Source organism: Lontra canadensis, unplaced genomic scaffold (assembly GCF_010015895.1).
Source record: "Lontra canadensis isolate GAN:19392208 unplaced genomic scaffold, GSC_riverotter_1.0 scaffold44, whole genome shotgun sequence".
NCBI lineage: Eukaryota > Metazoa > Chordata > Mammalia > Carnivora > Mustelidae > Lontra > Lontra canadensis.
Genome location: NW_022631038.1, coordinates 13,184,559 through 13,207,623, shown reverse-complemented (window position 1 = coordinate 13,207,623; position 23,065 = coordinate 13,184,559). Strand labels below are relative to the sequence as shown.

General features: G+C 44.9%; 1 protein-coding gene across 6 annotated transcripts in view; it reads right to left on the bottom strand.

Moving 5' to 3' along the window:
- Positions 1-23,065, bottom strand: part of BCL2 (BCL2 apoptosis regulator) — a 162,781-nt gene extending 139,716 nt beyond the window's left edge. The window contains exons 1-3 of one of the 6 annotated variants that reach the window (XM_032872278.1): positions 22,250-23,062; positions 21,182-22,033; positions 8,707-8,978 (exon numbers count right to left, since the gene is read on the bottom strand). In XM_032872278.1, coding sequence (XP_032728169.1) covers positions 8,961-8,978; positions 21,182-21,751 — 588 coding nt within the window. In that variant the 5' untranslated portion in view covers positions 21,752-22,033; positions 22,250-23,062 and the 3' untranslated portion in view covers positions 8,707-8,960. Of the gene's footprint in view, positions 1-8,706; positions 8,979-10,570; positions 11,520-14,342; positions 14,517-21,181; positions 22,034-22,249 lie in introns of those variants that run through there. The other 5 variants (XM_032872280.1, XM_032872274.1, XM_032872277.1 and 2 more) reach the window with 5 other exon arrangements.

Below are 23,065 nucleotides of genomic sequence, written 5' to 3'. Positions count from 1 at the left end.
CTCAGAAGGCTGGGACACGACCCAGGGCTCTTGGCCCCGGGGCCCTCAGTGCTGGGCTAATCTCACCCGCCAGACCAGCCACGGACTCCTGACCTTGATAGCGTCTTCTTCGCTACAAGTGTACCTCCCCCATCCTGTGTCTGGATTGAGTGTGTGATATTGTGATATAATAAGAAATATACATTTGGTCTTCACCTCCCGTTCCTGGCACAGAGCTCCTAAAACTCTTGGAATTTCCTGAATGACAGCAGTGATAGCGGTATCTTTTGTTATAATATACGCAGCCTCAGTCCCCAGTTCCTGACACAAGAGCTTCTAAGACCCTTGGAATCTCTACTGATGAGTGTCTTTTGTATGCTAATTAGATGGTTAGTGGCCAGTGGTCTTGTATCACCTCAGGGTGGAGGGGAGGCCTGTCACCAGAAAGTTCAAGACCTGATGACAGGGGGATGGAACTTTCAGCCCCAATCCCCGGAACCTTTTCTGGAGAGAGAGGGGCTACAGAATGAGTTAATCACTACAGCCAATAATTTCATCAGTCATACCTACTACATAATAGAAGCTTCATTCAAACCCCTAAACTGTGGGGTTCTGAGAGCTTCCCGGTTGATGAACAGTCCAAGAGGGCATGAAAGCTCCCTGGCACTTCCCCCATTCCTTGCCCTATACACTTCCTCCATTCGGGTGTTCCTGAGTTGTATCCGTCATTACAAACCAGTCGTAGTAAGTCAGGTATATTCCTGAGTCATAACCACTCCAATGATAACCATTCCAATAAATTATCAAATATGAGGAAGGGGTAGTGAGAACCTCTGGTTTATAACTGGTGGGTCAGAAGTGTGGGTGGCTCAGACACTGGTATCTAAAGCAGAGGGCAGGCTTCGGGATCTGATGCTAACTCCAGGTAGTCGATGTCAAAACTGAATTAAATGGTAGGACGCCTAGCTGATGTCCAGAGATTCAGAGAACTGGTTCCTGGGGCGAGGAACTCCCTTCCATATCTGCTGTTAGAAGTGCTGGGAGTCCAATAACTCACAAGGGACTCCTGGAATCTGATCCCCTGCCTCTTTTGTCCAGGGTAGCTGCTTTGTCCTTCCATCTTGTGGACAATCCAACTCAGTCTCAGAACTCTCTGGCAGGTGAGATCTGCTGGCCTTGCTGCACACTGCCAGGAACAGGACAGGACCCCAGCTGACTTCCAACAGAAGAAAGCATCCCCTTATCGTGACAACACGCACAAACCCTTCCCTAACTTTGACCTGATGGTTCCCAAAACACGAGTCACACCTTTCCACTGAATACTGGCTCCAGCCCTGGATGAATGTGTCATATCAGTCCGTGGCAGGACATGCTACATTCACAAACACAGACATATTTACTTCTAAATAGGATCCTGTCCTATTGTCTCGAAGTAAATATTCCTACCGGAAGGTTTTAGTTTATTTCTAGCAGACATTGGACTAGCGGTCGAAAGTCTGATGTTGTACTCCCAACCCCAACTCTTGAGGCAGGTGAGCAAGCCTCCTCTTTGACTTCAAGATACTCACCTTTAAAAGTGTGGCCAGGCCCTCCCTGCATGCACCAAGCGTGGGCTCAACGAGAACCTGGATGCGAGTACACTTGGGCAAGAGTCACACAGCGTGCCACAAAGCTGTCTAAACTATACCCCGTCTGGGCAAAAGGAAAGCTCTTTCTACCCACCTATGTAATAATATCCAAAGATGGGAGTAAAAAGGTGACCACACTTTGTAATAAACGATTACCAGTCTAGACCAGTGCTGTCCAATAGAAATATAACAGGAGCCACATGTATAATTTTAAATTTTTGAGTGGCCACATTTAATATAGTCTTATTTAAACCAATATATCCAAAACACTATCACTGCAACATACAATTAACATAAAAATTAACAAAAAAAATACTAATAAAACATTTTTGCATTCATCTTTTCACACAAAGTCTTTAAAAGCTGGTGGGTACTTTATACTCCAATCACATCTCCATCCAGGCTAGCCACATATCACATGCCCAGTGGCTACGGAACTGCCGGACACTGGAGGGGATCTGGGACACACTTCATCATGGTTTCACACTTGGAGGCTTGCGAGTCTTTTTTCAATGCCTAGCACACTTTTTTAAATGCCCAGTCGATATGTGTGAGAATGGTAAGTGTTTGGATGTCTCCTGTGATCATGCAACATCACGGGATAAGAAGAGGCATAAAGGACTTGAAAAGGCATTAGTCCGTGTTGACCTTTTCCTATTCTTGAAACCCAGAAGTCCTGGCTCGCAGGCTGCCAAAGGGAAAGCTGCTGCTCCTGGTGAAATCCCAGGTGAGGTCTCTCCTGACAGTGGGAGCCCCTCCCTCCCAGCTACCTTTTACCCACGGTGCCTCTACAGGGGCCGCTGCCAGAAGCCCAGGGAGAACGCTGAAAACAGATGAGCACTTGTCCCCCCCACCTTCCACATTACTGTGAAATCATTTGCATTCTGTTCGGCGAATTTGCATAAAATGGGAGCCAAGAGAGTCTGGCTGGCTTTCCAGGCCACACTCTCTCCATGCTGCTATGGCCACCACTATTTATCACCACTTACAAGGGCGGAAGAGCCAGGCAGACCCCTAGTTGGAATCAGCATAAAAATAGAAGCCCTTCCCTACACTGCCATGATCGAAAATCGAGTCCTCTGGGGTAAAGGAGTGGAGGAGCTCTGAGATGTAATCTGGCTGCCGCGTCCTTTGTTATGACAAGAGTTTATTTTATGTGACTCTGACCTATGGCATGACAACAACAGCCTCAGCCGGGGCTGTAACGATCCATGACGGCACGCTCACCTGAGCCGTGGAGCTCACGTTCCAGCCCGTGGGCCACCTGGGAAACCAAACTCACTACCCTTCATTCCAGAAAGCCACAGGCTTCCATTCCAAAAGCAATGTTTCTCCTAGAGGACCCCTTCCCCTTCCCGCCAGGTTTGTTGAGGGTCAACTCAAGGTAGGGTGCCACTGCCCCTAGATGCGCATGCTCCTTCCTCTTCCTTTGGGTCACGGGGTGGGGGAGGGGGCAGGGGTGGGCGGGGGATGGGGGACAGATCTGTAGGCTCCAAGTGGACAAAGTAAATGACACAACAGAGAAGGCAAGCCTGCAAGGGAAAACACACAGAAAACAATCTGATGCTAGTTTACAATTTGTTAATTTTATCTCAAAGGCCCATCTCTTTCTAGGACTCTTTCCCAGAGAAATTCCATTTTCATTACAAAGCTGGCTTCGTATGCCAGGGAAAGGACTGCAGTGCTGTTATTACTGCCATTGTTGTTTCTACTAAGGTCATCTCAGATGGTATGTCTACGTGAGATAAACGGTTTCCTAGGCAGGCTTCTGTGCCTCCCGCCGCTGGTTCTGTTGCCCTGCTCATCACTCCTGGGGCCTTGACACAAGCAGGTTCCAGGAAACTCCAGAAGGGGAGAGGCCACAGTGCTGTGGAGAAGGGCACCGAGTACCCTGTGGATGCCTGAGTTCAAATCCCAGCTCAGCCACTGAAGCAGTGGCGTTAGTCACCTCTCCAAGCCCCCATGTCCTCATCTACAAGGACAAAAGCACACCAAGCTCCTGGGACTGTCCTAAGAAAGAAATGCGTTCATGGAGATAGGCTGTTTGGAAAGCACCCGGCAGGGAGCACACACACAGCACAAACAGCTCTTCTACCGTGATACGGCTGGGCTGTCCCTCTGACGCGGCTGGTGCTGCTCTTACCATCCACGCAGACAACTGTCCAGTCAGTCAGTCAGTCGGTCAGCGTCTACTGGGCACCGCTGTGGGCTTGCCCTGCGCTGAGCACCGAGTAGTCAGTGATGGTCAAATTGCATCCACATTCCTCAAGTCCTATGTACAACCTTACAGATTCTACCTTTGAAATGTCTTTCACAGTTGTCCCATCCCGGCAGGAAGAAGAGACATGTATCCAGGCGCAGGTGCTCAGCCCCGTCCCGAGAGGGACACCTGCCCCTTCTTCCCACCTGGACTCCCTCTAGCCCCCTCCAACAAAAATAACTATCCTGCTAGAAACCTTCACGGGCCCTCTACCGCATGAAAGACCAAAGACCAAATCCAAGTTCTCGGGGAGACCCTCAGGGCCTTGGTACATCAGCCTTGCCTATTCCCCAACCCCCGCCCCCAGCTTCATCTCCTTGCATTCCACCCCACCACGCCTATACTCTGGTCATGCTGACTTCTGTACCATCCCCAACTCGTCACAACCTTCCCATGACTCCCATGACTTGCACACAGGACCCTCTCCCATCCCCCGCAGGGCAAGCTCTTATGTAGCCTTCAAGACCCAGCCTGCAAGGTGCCACCTCCAGAAAGCCATCCTTAACTTCCTCAGGAAGAACTCACTGGATTGCGAGATTTCCAGTGGAGGGTCTGCCTCCCCAGGCGGCTGCCCTCCACAAGGCCAGAGATGGCACAGAGAAACCGCGCAGGCATTGAGCCTAGTGAACAAGCAAGTGACCACATGTCACTGTGCCGCAGTGGAAACAAAGTCCAGGGGCAGGTGCTCTGAGTCAGGGCACATGAGCCCTTCCGGGACACGTGGCAGGGTGCCTGGTTGTTCCAAATATGCCAACAATGTCCCTCTGGCAGAGCGAGGATAACTTAGCCACAGCACTCCAGCAGAAACCCCCCAGAGATACCAACATCCACATGCCCCGTAGTCCAGATCCCTTCCATGCTCGGCCCTAGAAAGTGAGGTCGAAGAAAAAGAAAGTGCAGGTGAGCCCACGTGTGAGGGTGCCTCGTCTGCTGCTTCTTTTTCACGCGGCCACTGCCTTGCCTCCTCCCTCGCCCTGCGTTCTGGAATGAATCGTGGCCCATAAGCCCATTTTTCAGATGACTGAACCCAAAACTTTTAAAAAATCTTAACCATTTGGAAGGGAAACATTTCAGAAACGGACTACCCGCTTTCCCTGAACTCTTCAACTCGCCATTATGGAAAGGGACCCTGTCCTGCTGACCCAGCAGCATCCAAAGCCTGGCCTGAGCCACGACCCGGGGACAACCTTAAGGACTGCTATGACCTTCGTCACCATCCGCCCCACACGGAGGAGCCTCACACGGCCGGGTCTGGCATTCCTGAGCGGGGCTTCGTGGCCTTGTTATCCTCTTCCTTACAGTCAGACTCTCCACGTAATTTTTCTAACAATTTGCAGGCTCTGCTTCTCACTCGGGACTAATGGACTGTCTGTGCCATTTCTACAAACCAGAAAAAAATGGTAACTGACCTCGTGAGAAGATGTATTACAAATAAAAACAAAAACAAAAAAAACTCGGAGTGGAAAATTATTTAAGCTAAAGATACAAATGTAGGGATCCGAAGGGGCACGTGCACCCGAATGTTTATAGCAGCAATGTCCACAATAGCCAAACTGTGGAAAGAGCCCAGATGTCCATCAGCAGATGAATGGATAAAGAAGATGTGGTATATATATATATACAATGGAATACTATGCAGCCATCAAGAGAAATGAAATCTTGCCATTTGCAATGACGTGGATAGAACTAGAGGATATTATGCTGAGCAAAATAAGTCAATCAAAGGAAGACAATTATTATATGATCTCTCTGATATGAGGAAATTGAGAGGCAGGGCCAGGGATCATGGGGGGAAGGGAGGAAAAATGAAAGAAGATGGGATTGAGAGGGAGACAAACCATAAGAAACTCTTAATCTCGGGAAATAAACTGAGGGTTGCTGGGGGGTTGGAAGGAGGGATAGGGTGGCTGGGTGATGTATACTGGGGAGGGCATGTGCTATGGTGAGTGCTGTGAAGTGTGTAAGACTGACAGTTCACAGACCTGTACCCTTGGGGCAAATAATACATTATATGTTAATAAAGAAAAAATTTTTTTTAATTCAAAAAAGGGAATGACATTCTGACAGAGGCTACAACATGGATGAACCCCGAAAACATATTGTTAGTGAGATAAGCCAGACACAACAGGACAGATACTGTGTGATTCACTTGTATGAAGTGCCTAGAATGGTCAGATTCACAGGGACAGTAAAAAAGTAGTTATAGGGGGCCAAGGGGAGGGGGGAATGGGGAGTTTGTGTTTAATGGAGTCAGTTTTAGTTTGGGGTGGTGAAAACGTTCTCGAATGGATGGTGAGGGCGGTGGGACAACACTGAGAATTTATGGAATGCCACTGAGCTATGCACTTAAAAAATGGTTAAAATGGTAACTATCAGGTATGTCCATTTCTTTCTCTTTCTCTCCAAGCCCACACTTGCAGGCGCACGCGCGCACACACACACACACACACACACACAGAGCACACACACCCCAACTCTGTTAAGAATGATGGCCCAGCTCTTATGACTAATGGGTATGACCTTTGGCGTGTAACCTTTGTGTTACCCTCGTGCATAGCAGGGGCTGAAATTACTTCTTAGTTCTTAGTTGTGTTTAGAATCATCATAATTACTAAACAGAGTGTTAATGGACTTTGCGGTCATAAAGACTTTTCATCCACCAATTACAATCCTGGTGACAAACGAGTGCTCTTCGTTTCCACGTCAACATTATAAATAATCGCAGGTACGACTGAGGCAGAGAAAGGAAAGAGCTTTCTCCTCTTCATGCTGGACAGGAGAGAGCCCATCCTGGGCACAGAATCCAAATGTACCCCCCTCTTGTCCCAAGATCAGTTGCTACCACTAAGAGGTCACACAGAAAGCCATTAAAAAACAAAGGTCCTAATTATCTCAAGTCCTTGAGATTTTAAGAATTTGTAAAAATACATAAAGCAGACTTTTAAACATTATCATGTTGGGTTATAGCTTATAAATTAAACACTTTAATTATATTGGACCCACATTTTTAAAGCAGGCTAGTCCCCAGAAGAGAGCGGAAATAGCTAGTGGGGTATTCAGTTCAGCAAACACAGATCCCAGGGTTTGGGGAGCCTGGTTTTGAACTCTGTCTCAATAAATAAAAGGTTACTATTGTCCCTCTGCCTGAATAATAATTTCCCTTCCTTTTTTGCTTCCTTATGAAATACCATGAAGTTCTACTCTAAAAATTATAACGTGTTGTGCCTGGGAGACACATTTAATTTAATTTTTTATTTACATATGCTTTCTTAAACAAACCCCTTCAAACAATTTTTTGTTTTTATTTTATGCCTTCTGAATTTGAGTTACTCATTTAGCACATGAACTTAAGTTAACTAGTCAACCGATACTGTTTAATAACACGAAGAGATACAGAAATTAATAAGAAAGCAAGGAAAAACAGAGATACGTTTAATAAGGAGCCTCATAAGAGTTTCCTATCTTGTCAGGTCTTAGTGTTTAGGTTTCTTTTAAGAAAGTCGTTTCCTGGCCCACTCCAAAACTCCCTGAACCCTGCAGAGGAGCCCAGCAGCATCCTGTTCAAATGTTATTGTGGAAACACTGTGCTGTTCTAGGTCAAATGTATCCAAATTAAACCAAGGGAGATGGAAACAACTCTCCCTTGATACACCGTGGTGGCTGAAAGTGGGTTTGTTTATGAGTAGAATAAAATTTACAGCTAAATATAAAAAAAGGGATACATCATCATCTTGTAAGCTTGAGTAACATGTCATTCCACCTCTGGACTCTGGAAAAAAACACTAAGGTCATGCCTAAAATAAGACAGCAGAGGGCTGAGGATGACACAAGAGGTAAAACCACAGACTTTTCCCACCTCCTGATTAAGGCATCAGGTAGGTTACAATTGGACAGTGAGGTCATTTCTCTTGAACCAGGAACGCACTGCAGATTTGTTATTCCAACACACACACGCTGACCCCTGAGACAGCTTCGGAATCAGGTGTCTGGTCTCCAGTATGAAGCGGTGATTACTACTTATTTTTCAAAAGCTATTTACACAGACTGTTGGAGCCAAAGAGGAGAGAGACAGAAACAAAATGTTTCTTTTTTTTTTTTTCAACTATGAAAGAACTTTTAAAAGTTCGTGTTATGAAAGATTTCACCTCCTCGTTACTAAAATAAAGATGACTAATTGGCTTCCTAAGGAAACATAAAAGAAACCAAAAAGTCACATGCAGCCAAGTGTTAGTTTTTAATAGGTTTCTATTTTACATTTAAAAAAAAAAATTCCTGAAGTTTTAGAGGATATCCATAACCGCTTGGATTGCCTAAAAAAGGATCTGGTTTTGCCTCTTTCTGGGGAAAATTCCTTGATTTTGCAAACCTCTGCTTCCTCAATCTGTAATTCCACTTCCTACCCTCAGAAGAGGTTATGGGGGTTGAATTATCAATTATCTCCTATCCATTGCAGCGCTAAGCCCAGAGTCTGGCATGTGGTGGGGTGAAATCAGTTCCTTCCTTCCTCCTGGCTTTCCGTGACTGGGGCCATTGAACAACGTTGTGATACATGGAAATGTGGGAAATGAAAAGACCAGTAGGGGTAAGGGGGGAAAACGTTCCAAACATTTTGGCCAAAATTGAAAGTCTTCTCTAACTCTCTATTGTGCATGTAACCCCCCCACCCCCACCCTTGAACTGACACACGGGCTGTGTTATACTAAGGTAGAACATTGTGTTTTCAGCCATTTACCCTCCTCTGTGTAATGTGCGGTACCACTAGAGGAACCCCAGGACTCCCACAAGAGTTAATGAGGCCCATCGACACTCTCGTATCAGTCTGTCCCCTTTCTGCTATATTGTAGTCCCTTATATGGTGAATGATTTGCCTGCTTACTGTGCTATCTTCCACACTGGATTCACGAGAGGGTCGAGGGACAGCTCTTGACTGCCACGTTTTCTGCTACAACTCCAGCGCTCTTCTCAGTGTTTGCTGAATAAATGAGGTTGAACTAACATAGCCACATGCCCTTTAGACGCTCCGGGAGCTTGCTGATGAAGGCTCCATCGCTTTTTAAATTCAGAAACCGCTTTCATCGCCAAGTTTATGTTGCTTACCTAAAGAGGCCAATCTTAGGAGTTAACAAAAACGCGGATTGCTGGTTAGATGCCAAACAAGCGAAGTGACTGTCTACATTCATATAACTACCTGCCCTGCTGTGCCCCAGAACCCTCATGCTGAGTTTCGAGAACTCTTCCGTCCCTCACACCACTGTCCCCTTGGAGGAGTTGCCTGCTCAGTCCCGCCCAGCTCCCAAGCACAGCCGCGGCATCGTGAGCGGACGTGTGGGCCTCACAAGGCAAGAGGTCAGGTGCCCCTCTGCTCATCCCATAAACACGAAGCCCCCTTCAAAAGCCAAATCGAAAGGGGGAGGGTGGAAAGAAACCTGAAACAAAAGACTACATTTTAATTTCCTTGACATTTTTTTTTTGAGGTAAAAGGCAGCAGAGGATACTACTTTTCAAAATTAGATATACTAGATTAAGTTTCTGTTGAGGAATCTGGTGTCCTTGTGAAAACAGACCCTGAGAAGCAGCACAGTGTAAGGACAGAACCACTGGATTCTGAGTCTGGGAATGAGTACCAGCTCCTCTGGCCTTACTGGCTCCCCAGCAACTCCCCAGAACTTTCTCTTTGCATGGGAACAAAGAGAAGACAAAAAGGGTGTGGGCGGAGAAAGTGGGAATATAACACCTGCCTGGTCTAGGGTTGCCATGAAGACCAAAGGGGCCAACAGACACAAAATTCCCTTGGAAACTTTAAAATCCTCAGTCGAGGGGCACTTGGGTGGCTCAGTGGGTTAAGCCTCTGCTTTCAGCTCAGGTCATGATCGAGCCCCGCGTCGGACTCTCTGCTCAGCTGGGAGCCTGCTTCCCCCTCTCTCTCTGCCTACCTCTCTGCCTACTTGTGATCTCAGTCAAATAAAAAAATAAAATCTTTAAAATCCTCCGTCAAGGTGAGATCCCACTCTTGAGATTTTTTTCATGCGGAGGAAGATTCTATGAAAACTGCTTCTCAAAACTGAATTATTTCTTTCTTCAAATACAGTTTTGTTAACTGATTATTAATGACGATTTATTACAAGGAGACTCCTAACAAAATAAAATTTCCAGTCAGGCAGGGTTAACTGAAACAAATGGGAAATAAGAAAAACATATATTTTCATGTATCTACTACGACGAGGACCATATTCTTTTCAAAACGATTATGGAAAAAGAGCACTGTAATTGAAGGAGAAATGAGCCATGTTCTGAAGCATTCAGCCCATCACTCTATCTTCCTAAATAAAAATCTGTCCGTTCTAGTCCTAATCACTGCTGAAAGCTATCAGCTTCTTGCTGTCCCTACTACCATTCGTCCAGGTCAGGTACAGGTCTCTAGCTCATTTGCTGAGCTAGCTTCTCCCTGTCTCATTCACGGCAGGACCTTTCTAGAATAAACCCTTCCATGGTGCAACTCCCGCATTGCCTTTTCTGATCTGCCCCCTTGCACTCCTCCCTCCCTCCAGCCCAGCTGGACTCCTAGTTGCCAACAGCCACCCACCCCCACCTTTGTCCCCCAGCTTCTTCCCACTGGCCACACTTCTCTCCTCCTTCCCACGTGTCTAGGTTAGCTCCGGCTCCTCCTTCAGGCTCCAGCCTCCTCTTCTGGGAAGATTTCCTGGACTCTAATAAGTGCCCCTGCTGTGGTTGTCTATCTTCTCTCCTGGCTCTCTCGAGGCTCCACATCATCGGGGTGATGATCTCCACCCCGCAAACTGGGAGCGCTCCCACTTTCCCAGCGCCTGGCCTAACCACGTGCTCCATTAAAAAAAAAAAAAAAAAAAGTGGAACAAATGAATAAATGATCCCTTGTTCTGTTTGCTTTCATTGTATCATTCAACATAAAATGGAACAAAACAAAACACCCCAGTTATTCTCTAGAAAATACAGAAATGCCCCTGGGTCCGACATCGTAAGAATGCGGACATCCTTTTCAGTACCGTGCTGAGTCAAACAGGTAGCGAGGTCTGAAGGAAGAGTCAAGGGTCTCAACTCATTAAGTTTCCCCCAAGTCCCCACATTTTAAAAGCACTAATTTCCTCCTTGGTCATGCCCTTTCAATATTCCTTCCAAAGGTATTTTCAGTTTCCATTTGACATGTACTTGCATCAGTTAATTTTTAATTGAGCCAAATATTAAATGCTCACATTAACCAGACAAAGCGTGTTTAGCTACTGATTTGCAGTGACAGCTGGTGTTATTCTCACACACAGGCCAAGCATGAAATAGAAAACTAATAACCCCTTAAGTGTGTTCTCAAAGTATCATTTATGGGAAAGAAGACGACTTTCAAAGGAGACTTGTGCAATGGCTGTCATTTTTTTTCCCCGAGCCACAAGCTGTTACAAAGCAGGGAAGCTCATTTTCTCACGGATGCGGACAAGCTCAAGAATCCCACTGTCACTCGATGTGTTCATTAAGAAGGAATCTGGCAGCAGCACGGGGGACAGATCCTTGGGAGAACAGGCCAATTATCTGGGTGTCCTTTATAATTTGAAGTTTCTGAATTCACTCATAGATAAGCCACTTGAAGAGGGTCTGGCAATGGTAACGTAATGCACAGATGGTCACTAAAGAAACGAGAGGGGGGAGGGGAGGGAGGAGAGAATTTGCTTGTGGTTTCATTCATGGGGACAAATCTGCAAGCTGACACATCCTTCTTTTTAAAAAGCCCCTGGAGAAGTATGGTCAAGCTTCATTACAAGTAAACAAATCATACGATCTTTCTCAAACAGATGACAAAGGGTGAGCAGTAACACTTTGAGTTTGCTTCATGCCAAGGGATGAGGGTTCTGAAAATGCAAAATTCCGCCAGTTCTTAAAACCACAGAGAGGCAGTGATTCCGGCTTCAAGCAATACAGAGCATTGAGTCCAAAGCTGCCAGGCCAGTGGTTTTTATCCAGGACGCCCCCGGTGGTCTTCTTGCTGGTCAGTGTCTGGAGAGGTAAAATCTTAGGCTCTCTCACCTCTGGGAACACTGAGCTCCGCTGACTGCCACCTTTGACGGTGGCTTGTTTTCGTGGGAGAAGAACTAAGGGCTCGTTTATCGCTGTGACTTCTATGCTGTAGTTCTTTTATACTGGAGCTACGACACTAATTAGGGGAGGGAGGAAACCACCTTGTTCCCACTGTGAGAACCCTGCACGAGCCCTGATTTCTTTAATGATAAGGAGATGAAAATCTCAGCCATTAAAGCTTCTCCTGGGCTTGAGATTTGAACCATGGGACTGAGAGTAGCTAAGCACATATGTAGAGGCTGTGTGCCCTCTTTGTATAAACAGATCTAGTGTATAATATTAGCAGTCTAGTGTCTAATATTAGCATTAAAGACTTCTATTGAAGTTGAATATTTAATGTAGATTATTTTCAATTTAAATTTTAAAATACATTTAATGTAAATCCAGACTTCTCTTCAAGTATGAATGACAGAATTTTTCAATTCAGTGATAAGTAATGAAATCAAAATACTCCACAGGTGTTTTCCTTTTTCTCATTTCTATTAAATCTGTGACGTGGGGACATTTGGAACACAGACACACTCTACAGTTAAGGAAAGTAGGAGAACATTAGTTGGTTGGGATGAGTTAGATGCTCAAAGTGCCCCTTCCATAATCTTTTATTCATTCATTCATTCATTCATTCATTCATTCATTCAATAAACAACCATTGTACATACCTACGATCTACTCTGCTAGGTGCCGGTTAAATAGGATAAGAGAAATATTTTTCTAAGTAACAAAGTACCAATGAAGGAGAACATTTTGATTGTATAAGATCTGCACAAATGGGGATTATTATTAGGATATTGGGACAACATTAATATGACTCAAGTTGAATTACTGTTTAAGTAAACTGGTAGTGGAAAGCCAAGCCCACATTAATCACCTCCATCCAATCCACAGAAGTCTGTAGAGGACTTTTGGGGAAAAGCAGTATAGAATCAGCAGGGGCAGTTAGGACCACTTCTGGAAATGCAGGAAGGAAATGGGAAATCTACCTGGCTTGGGGGTAAAAAAGCATATCGTAGCCTTGCCCCAGATGCTCTCTTGAGCTCCAGATCCTCAAGGCTAACTGCTAATGGGCATCTCCACTTGGATATCCTACTGGAAACTCAAGCTGAAAATGTCCAAAATTAACTTCATCACATTTACCCCCACAAAACAGCAACTGTTCTTATCTTTCCTCTTTCTCTTGAGGACAATAACACTTTTTGAATGAGCTGGGTTTCAGACTTGAGTCTTCTGCTTCTGCAACCTGCTGTAAGTCCTTTGCTTTCCCTTCAGCACTGCCCCCCACATCTGCCCCATCTTTTCCATTCCCCACTCTGCCACCATGGTTCAAACCCCTTACCTGGTCTCTCACTGTCCAGCAATGTTCTGCAAGCCCACATGTCCTGCCTTGCCTCAGAACCCTTTTGATACTCATTTTAATGTCTACCAAGTTTATTTAAACTTCACCAAATTTATTTAAATGTCTCAACTTAGGACCCAGTCATATCTCATGAGAGAGCTCTGCGTCCCAACCAAGTCAGACTCTTTACTATTTGCAATATTGTCCAATTAGGCTTCATCCATTCCTGTCTGCTCTGACTTCTCCAGCCCAGTTATCTAAAATGCCTCCTCCCCATACCTCTATTGATCACCTCCTGCATGAAACTCCTCCAGGTCCCCTTCCAGCTGGACCAGATCTCTCCATCCATTAGAGAGTGGCAAAGATTACAGCAACTTACATCTTTTTAGGCAAGTTCCTTGAAGGCAAAGTTGATCTTACACATTTTTTTACTCAACTAAAACACCTGGCATAGAGCCTTGCACATAGCAGACCCTCAGTTAACGGGTTTTCAATGAAAAAAAAAAAAATTAACATGTATGATATGCGAAATCACAAGAGCTTCATTACTCTTTTCTTTTCCATCCCTGACTTTTGTGAGTTAAATTCTGTGAACGATTGCTCATTTGTTTTGATAAGAGTTCTTCATACTCTTTTCTTCTTATACTGTTACTTTAATATTTAGTAAGTGGCTCTGCCTCACTATACTTACAATTTTGTTATTACAAAAACTCAAAACCACTTCTAAAAGCATTCAGTTTTAAAATGAAAGAGAGAGAGATGCTAGCAGGAATTCATAAGGGAAATGACTAGGGGGTAGCCCTGAAATTTTAGACTCAGAAGTGCCAAAGGGCATCATTTATGGGCTTGCCTTTTTTTTTTTTCCTTAAGTAGAATGAAATATCAATCTCTGAAGCTGAGGATATAACTTACAGTTAACTTTATTCCTATTCTAATTGCGAGAGGGTAATACATACAGCAAATAGGGAGTGAATGAAGAGGACTAAGTATCTGTTCCAGATTCTTCTGGAAAATTCAAATGCACCTGAGTGGCCTGGGCTGCAGTTCGATTTCAGGGTCACTACACAGACACAACATTCACGGTGCTGCAAGCTAAAGCCATCTTCGTCCTCTGCCCAGAAGCGGTGGACATAGTCAAGAAGAGACAGCCTGCAACACTGATCCTTTGTTCGGTGCTCCAAGCATTAAAAGTCGCAAAGTCCCGATACTTCCGCAGCTTAAGAAAAGATAGTTAAAAAGAGAGAAATACAGTAATTGGAACTGTCACGAGAAAGCTGTACTGGCCTCAATGGAAAATCTCCCTTGAAATATTAAAGCTTCACTTGACGTCGTGGGTCCTCGGGTTGTTTTCAGGAGGCATAGTAAAAGAGGAGAGTGGGGTCAGTCATAAGCTTCTGACTCATTATGTGGAAGCCCCAGAGAGCCGATGAGCTGATTATTAACTAAAAATGGAATATGGCTCTATCCCTGACATTCTGAAGGCAAAACAAGGAGCAGGATGAAAACACAGATTTTCCAAACAGTTTCCCAGGGAAGTGCGTGTTCCATGTGTCACGGGGAAGAGAGGTCCCCATTCTGTCGAGAAGTTTCTCACCGAATCCTGTCAATCCCCCAAGAAAAATCACCCAAGTAGCTCTCAGTACATCGCTACAAAGAGTCACCCCAGCATGGCAGGGACGTTCCCTTTCAAACACGTTTAAGGGGCGGGTGGGGAAGTGGTCTTGAGTAGAAGCTATTTTAATTAAGTTAGTCAAAACTTCTCTATGGCCAGGGAATAACCCCTCTTATCTCACACTGCAGAGATCCGAGCAAGCGAAAGTTCTGCTGGCGGATTCTATCTCCCCCCACTCCCCAGAGCGGCTGGAATTCACCATCTCTAAGGGAAAAGCGTCACCTTCTGTGGACAGAATTGTGCCTTGCCCTGCTGCCGGCAGCAAGACTGAAGTCGAGGTTATATTCTAGCTCTGGCCACAGCCCTCTTCAGATCCCTCTTGCTGGAATGCAGGCAGAACATTCTTTGCTTCAGGTGACTCCTACCCTGCGTGTGTCAGGAAGGCACAGGAGCTACATCCTGGAGGCTTCCCAGCGGTGGGATGATGGGCAGCTAGGGGACAGTCATGGGGCAGGGTCCCCATGAGAAAGAGCTAGAAACAATCATGCAATCATGATTCTTACTGAAGGACAGCTGTCTGTCCTTCTGTTGTCTGGCAAGTAAAAAGCAGAGAAACAATGTCAGCACTACGGAGTTGAGCATATATCAGAACAAACTGGTGAAGGAAAAAGGCTTGGTTGTAATTTCAAAAGTTTTACCATCTTCCATCTAAAGAAGGAGGACCACGAGTGCAAGCAGTTAGACAGTACAAGACCTGCCTTTCGGGAACACAAATGCTACAGTGGACTAGAAATTTCTATAAACAGATTTTGGAAGAGAAGCCTCTTAATAAAGGGAAGAGTACTATAACCTACAACAAAAGAAAACAAAAGCTTTTTTTTTTTTTTAATCTCTGCCAAAGGAAGAGCCCATGTTCTGTTCAAAATCAACTTGTATTTTTCTGCATACAAGGATGATTTAAGAGAGGCAGTTCTTCAAATTAAGTTAGTCTAATCACCCTATTCAAAGCCTTGATTGTCTTTTAAATACAAAGAATTACTGAAACACCTTAAAAATTGAAGACAGGTGTTTATTAAGTCTTCTTAATGTGTATTAAGGGTGTTTAATGGGTAAATATTTAACAAGGGAACTCCCCTGGCCTTTCAGTTCTCTTAAGTATGTGTTTGTATTGTACAGTGTTTTTTAAATTACGTACATTTCTCCTCCTATTTAAATCAGACCTAATGCACACATGAACAGCCATATGGTTAGAAGTAACTTTTTTAGACAAAGATAGAAGTGTATGCAAAATAATACATACTTGGGTTTTTTTTTTTTCTTTTCTCTCTAAATCTGAGCCTCTAGGATCATGCTAATAGGGTTGCATGTAACTATGAGTTCACTTAGACACCTATGACACAAGCCCGTGAGGTCACCCAACGCAGGGGTAAAAGCTGTGTCCCCAACCTAACCCAGGACCAGGTACATAAAGACTGGCAATCACGTCTGTCAAAAAGCTGTCTCAGTCCTTGGACGATTTTCATCATTAATCCTCTTTCTATGTCAAGCACTAACACTGTTTGAATCAAACCAAGAAGAATGAAAAAGAAAAGCTTCCTAGTGAAATAAATTCATGTAGTGGTCTCCTGTATGTAGCTGGGGGAAGGGGTGACCAGTTTGCAAGGTTACAGCTATGACTGAATAAGGTGATGATATTAGATTACCTTAAAAAGGTTTAACAGAACCTTTGAACCTCAAATACAATCTATCTCAGGGCGGGGGGTGGGGAACCTTTCTACTTGTACACGACAAAGACAGTGTTGTTTTTCTAGCACAATTGCACTTGGGCTGAGATACTGCTTTGCGTGACTATTGCTAAGACACGATGAGCGACCTCAGAAATGGGCATGGGGACAGCTGAGCAGGACCACTAGTCATACACACAGCACCCATACACCTGCTTTCTGAGTGAGTTTACTCTTCGTCCAAAAAAACAACTAGGACTAGAAGCAAAGATAAGGAAAAACTCTGAGAGCTTGCTTTTAAAAACAACAACAACTTGTGGCTTTCTGTTACCTGGCGTTCTGTGCATTTAAACAATCTGAAATGTACCAGGTCAATTAAGGACTGTTAAAAAGATCAATCAGTTCTCACTAGAAAGCACAGCTCAAAGTAACAGGACACACAAAAGAAAGCCATGTTTGCAACAGACATTGAACAGCAAGGAAAGCCCTAGGACAGAAAAGTGAACTAAGTGAACTATAAAATTTTACAAAGGTCCACAAATACAATCACTGAACAGCATGTGACTTGCAAACTCCAGGGGCAACCACGTAGTTTTTTTCCTACAGAATAAATTATTGCAGGGAGTCACGTGATCCTTAGGAGGGAGAAAGATGCACTTTCCCAAGGAAAGTTCATCATTAAATATCCTCCTTGAGACTAGACCATCTTCAGACTATTTTTAATCCCTATCATTTCGCTGCCAAAATTGGCCATAAGCAGCTGATACTTGGCTGCCAGGAAAATGATGCTTTTTCACTTATTTCCTACACTGGCATGAGAATGGCATTGCTTTCTAGTTAATCAAGTGTTTTGGTGGATCTGGACTGCCAACAGAAGATAGAAACTGCTTGCCGACCAACTAATAAAAAGGAAGCTAACCTCTACTGGATGTGGAGAAGTAAGTTCCTGTCTTCCTAAACCACAAAGACCAAAAGACCAAAAAAAAAAAAAAAAAAAGGGAAAAGAAAAGTCACGCCACCATCTCATCAACAGAATGAAGCTAATCTCCCATTTAAGCCTTCTCTTTCTTTTAGTAGCCCACACCTCACTCTCTTATGAGACATGAAGCTGAATGTTCTCGGCCTGGAGGGAGCTATCAACCTCAATAATGGTCAAAGTGCCCTTATCTCGACACTTCCCCTCCAAGAGCCCCTTCACCTTGAAGCAATCTTAGTCAACGCATCTACAGAACTCAAACCAGGCGGTAAAATAATAACTAATGGAGCTATCAAAAGACAGAAATCCCCTGTCTGTAACTGGAATAGAAGGGCTGTGTTACTTACTTTATTGGGATCAATAATGCCAATGCAAACTGTATAGCTACCATGAAAAACATTCTTGAGAAGATGGGAGCTTACGATAATTTATCTCCTCTCTTTCATTCCAGGGTATCTCATCCAAGGACCAGATCACACTAGTGGACATCTGGGAAATACTCAGTATTCTAGGTAATACTAGAAACCCGGGAGGCTGCTGGAATGGGACAGTGGAGGACCCATCCCACACTGTCATTCTTCCTAAAAGATGGCCCCAGGAACCAATGGTAGATAATAATCAACATCTCTAATTTTTATGTGCATTTGACAACGTGGATCTCACAAGAACCACAGGTTCAGACTCATTGGCTATGGGGTGGAACCTGAGAAGCTGCATCTCTGAGAAGCTCCCAGGTGATGGTCTGTGAACCCCACTGGAGTAGCAGGGTCTCAGACATTTCCTAGAACTAATGGTGTCTTGTACTCCCTCTGTCCTGCTTCTCTCACAATGTCTTATTCAAACTTAGGAATAAAGCTACAGTCTGTTTTAACCCAATTTCTTCTTTAGTCTTTATTTAATTTGTAAGCTTCTGGGGCTATGTCTCAGTCGCCTTTCCTCCCAAGACACTTTCTCCAAGCTATGGAATGCAGAATACGAACAGTTTTCCTTAACCTCAGAAGGCTGATTTTGCATCAACAGCAGCAAAGAAAAAAAGTGACTTCGGATCTGAAATGCCCATTATTCTACGTGCAGTCTGATCCACTGAGTCCTAGAAGCCACACAAGTCATTATCAAAAGTCGGAATAATGTACTAGCTCTCTTCTGACATTTGACAATGGGCATTCTGAGTACTTTACACTGTAAGACACAATACAGTATTAAGGGCGCAACTCTGATTGGTACAAATTTTGGCGGGGGGGTGTGGTGGAAAAATCTGTCTGTTTACCATATGCCTAAACCAGACATTTAGTTAGTCATGCCCATTTGAAAGGATAGGTAAATCATTTGTAACTCTCAAATACTACCACTTTGATTCCAAAGTATCCACTTATGATTACATTTCCTGATACCTGCTTTTTTTGGCCAAATTCCTTTGTTTTCCTATACAGTCATCCATCAACATGTTGTTCTGAAAACGACACATTTTACCATCGGCTACTTGTGCCTCTATATGATTTATGTTTACTCTGAAAGGTTTTGTCAAAAAAACTTTTTTTATCATGTTCTACGGTATGTCATTGTGGTTTGGCATCATAAAATACAGCCTCAACGTTTATCAATCTCGGATACCTGTTGACCAGAGAGACAGGCTCTACTATGAAGACTCTATTTTGAAAGGAGTTAAAAGTGAGCCTTTACTTAAAAGGTAAACTCAACTGCATGAGATGTTAACATAGTAAAATGCAACAAAACAAAGGCCAAGGTTCTATATTAATTTCTATCATAAGCATGTCTGTTGCCTAGCTTTTCATTAAATTTCTTAACAGATGAGAGTTAGTACCTTGGATTTCTTTCAACTAGAAAGAAAATTTTGAAATTTTTTTTCATAAAAATATGAACTGTCAACTTAAGTTTTACGTTGGTTTTAAAAAGATCCTTTTGGGAGTCTGGAACTCTCTACCTTTTTGGTTATGGTGGTTAAAAATAAAACCACCTACTTAACCAAACTTTTAACAAAAATATCCTTCTACCCTTTAGTAAATTCTTCCAGAATTACTAAAGATCTGACAATATAGGATCTTGAAAAGACAATTCACAAGGAGCATTTTAATTGTTAGAAATTTAAATGGGGATATTTTCCTTTTAAACACTGAAAGTGGCATCAGAATTTTGTCAACTTTGATCAAATAGGATCAGATTTTCATGTCAGCCATCTACTTTCTTGGCTTTTTCTCTTTTTTCTTGGCCTTAATATTAGCATGCTTGTAAACTGTAGTAAAATATGTAATGTGCTTCTTGAAATTGAATCCATTTGTAATAATTTTTAGGCTTTGTGGTCCTGTTAGGTCCTATAAAATAATAACATCAGTAATTCTCCCTAGAGACAATACAAGGAAGAACTGCATTGCATCCTTTTTCAGAAAGAATTCTTCACCTTAAAACAAAAAGTCTGAAAAAATTTCAGACAAGATTTCTCTTTTACTTTTCCACAAATTGGTAATTTTACATATAAGATGCAGATCTCAATTACAATTCTTCAGTCTTAGGATCTGGATGCCCTCCCCCAAAGAATCATACAAAACAATACCTTTATAATAACATGATGAAAGCTCTATCTAGCACCAGAAAAAAAATCACCACGCAGACGTTCTCCAAAGCTACAGGCATCGATCAGTACAACTAACCTCAAAGCATGACAGCATCCACAGCTGAGAATTAACGTGTCTACGCTTTCTACGGATACTGTAGATGCAAGTTTTTCCAGCAAAGACCACCAAATGATGTGGACTCTAGGTGGCGAAAAGTAAAAGATACTAAAATTACAGTAAACTTTAAAGTCATACACCCGGTACAGAAATAGAATGCAAAGTATGCAACCAGAACAAATTATGTCACTGATGAGATAAAGTATCCATGGCCCAATGTTCTTCAAGACACTCAGTCATGCCCACTGGGAACCATGTGGCACACGCCACAGGATGGAGTTTGTGCACTTTCCAAAAGTCAACTTACCTCTTTACAAACACATCTAGGTTATCCAGGGAAAGCGGGCTACACTGGATTTCCTCTTAGGGAAGATCTTAGCAAGTGAGTCAGAAAAGGCATGACCTTGGTCTTCTGGTGGAGTCTGTTCTTCTAACTGGGTAGTTCCCAAATTGTAGTACAAATAAATTCCCAGGGGAACTTGTCTAACACGCGGGTTGCCAACCCAACCTGGAGTCTAGGTCATGAGTTGTCGGTGGTTGGGGGTGGGGGGAGGATCTCTGGACCCCCCAGTCTAAGAAACCCTGAAAGGATACCATTTATCCCGAGATCCCACTGGATAGCAAATGCTGGATCTTTAACCCTCCAAAGCTGGCAAGCAAGGAAAACACTTTTGGCCAGAATGAATCATCAACAATAGGTCTGGCAGCGGGACCTTCATGGGGGGCGGGGGTAGGGTGAGGGAAGCAGGCACCCTGATTTTATTTCCCTGGCTCATCAGCCTGCCCTTGGCCCAGGAGCCCACCCACACTCCAACCACGGATTCTCAGCCCCCGACTGGAAATGTCCAGCCCAGACGCACACTCAAGCAGACGTGCACCTACCCAGCCTCCGTTGTCCTGGATCCAGGTGTGCAAGTGCCGGTTCAGGTACTCAGTCATCCATAGGGCGATGTTGTCCACCAGGGGCGACATCTCCCGGTTGACGCTCTCCACACACATGACCCCACCGAACTCAAAGAAGGCCACAATCCTCCCCCAGTTCACCCCATCCCTGAAGAGCTCCTCCACCACCGTGGCAAAGCGTCCCCTCGCGGTGAAGGGTGTCAGGTGCAGCTGGCTGGACATCTCTGCGAAGTCGCGGCGGTAGCGACGGGAGAAGTCGTCGCCGGCCTGGCGCAGGGTCAGGTGGACCACAGGTGGCACGGGGCTGAGCGTAGGGCCCGCGGCCGCAGCGGCGGCGAGGGCGGCGGGGGGCGGGGGCGGCGAGGTCCTGGCGGGCGCGGGGGTGCGCCCGGGCTGGGAGGAGAAGATGCCCGGCGCGGGGGCGGCCCCCGGGGGCGCGGCGCCCGAGTCTCCGGCATCCCACTCGTAGCCCCTCTGCGACAGCTTATAGTGGATGTACTTCATCACTATCTCCCGGTTATCATACCCTGTTCTCCCAGCGTGCGCCATCCTTCCCCCGAGGAAAAGCAGCCGGGTACCAGCAGCACCTCTCGCCCCTGCTCCCGCCCCACGGCCCCGAAAGAAAGAATAGTTATAATCCAGCTATTTTATTGGATGTGCTTCGCATTCTTGGATGAGGGGGTGTCTTCAGTCACGCGGAACACTTGATTCTGGTGTTTCCCTCTTGGCATGAGATGCAGGAAATTTTTACTGAAATTCCTTTCGGATCTTTATTTCATGAGGCACATTATTATTAATTATTGTTAATATCAGTCTACTTCCTCTGCGATGCTGAAAGGTCAAAAAGAAAACTAAGTCAAAATCAGGTGCATTTTCCTTTATACACTGGGTGAAAGAACGCAGGGCATACACACTACAAGAAACACAGCTTAAAAGAATGTATTAAACTGCCTGGAAATTAAACTTACTCGAATGCACTTAAAGTTAAAATCTCAATTGTTTCCATTGAAAGTTACATTAAACCAATTTCCTGTGCGAAGAACTTACTTGTATTTTTTAAGGACAGCATGATCCTCTGTCAAGTTTCCTTTTTTGTGAAAACAAAACAAATGCATAAGGCAAAGATTCCATCAATCTTCAGAACTCTCCAGTTATAGCTGCTTTGAAACTTCCAAATGAATCAGGAGTTGGGGGAGGGAGGGTAAAAAATTAGGAGAATTTCCAGTTTGATTCCCAGACTTCTCCGTCACAGAAATGTCAATCCGTAGGAATCCCAACCGGAGATCTCAAGAGCACGAGGAAAAAAAGGCAGCGGCGGCGGCAGATGAATTACAATTTTCAGTCCCGTATTTGCAGAAGTCCTGTGATTTTCCCCCTCTCGGCAATTTACACACGCACACACACGCGCGGGCACAGACATGGATCTCTATCCGCGGGACCGCTTCACTCCTCCACGGGAGACAGACAGGGACCGGGGGCCGCCGGACGAGCCGGGCACGGGGGCAGGAATCCTCTTCTGATTAAACTCCGAACGGCAAATGCATTTTCCGAAAAGCTGCTTGATAACGAAGGCAGGACGCGCCCGGCCCGCCGGTGCCGAGCGCGAGAAGCCCGCGCTGTGTGTGGTGCGGCGAGGGGTGGGGAGAAGGAGGTGGTGGGGGAGGGTTTTATTTTTTCCCTCTTTTCCTAAAAAGGATGACTGCTACGAAGTTCTCCCCCCTGGACCCCCTCTTCCGCTGCACCCCACCGGCGCACCCCGCCTCCGGGCTGCGCACCCTTTCTCCTCCTCCTGCTCCTGCGCGGCGGCGCTGGCGGCGGCCGCCCCCTCCGCGCTCCAGCCGCGCACCCGCTCCGGGCGATGAC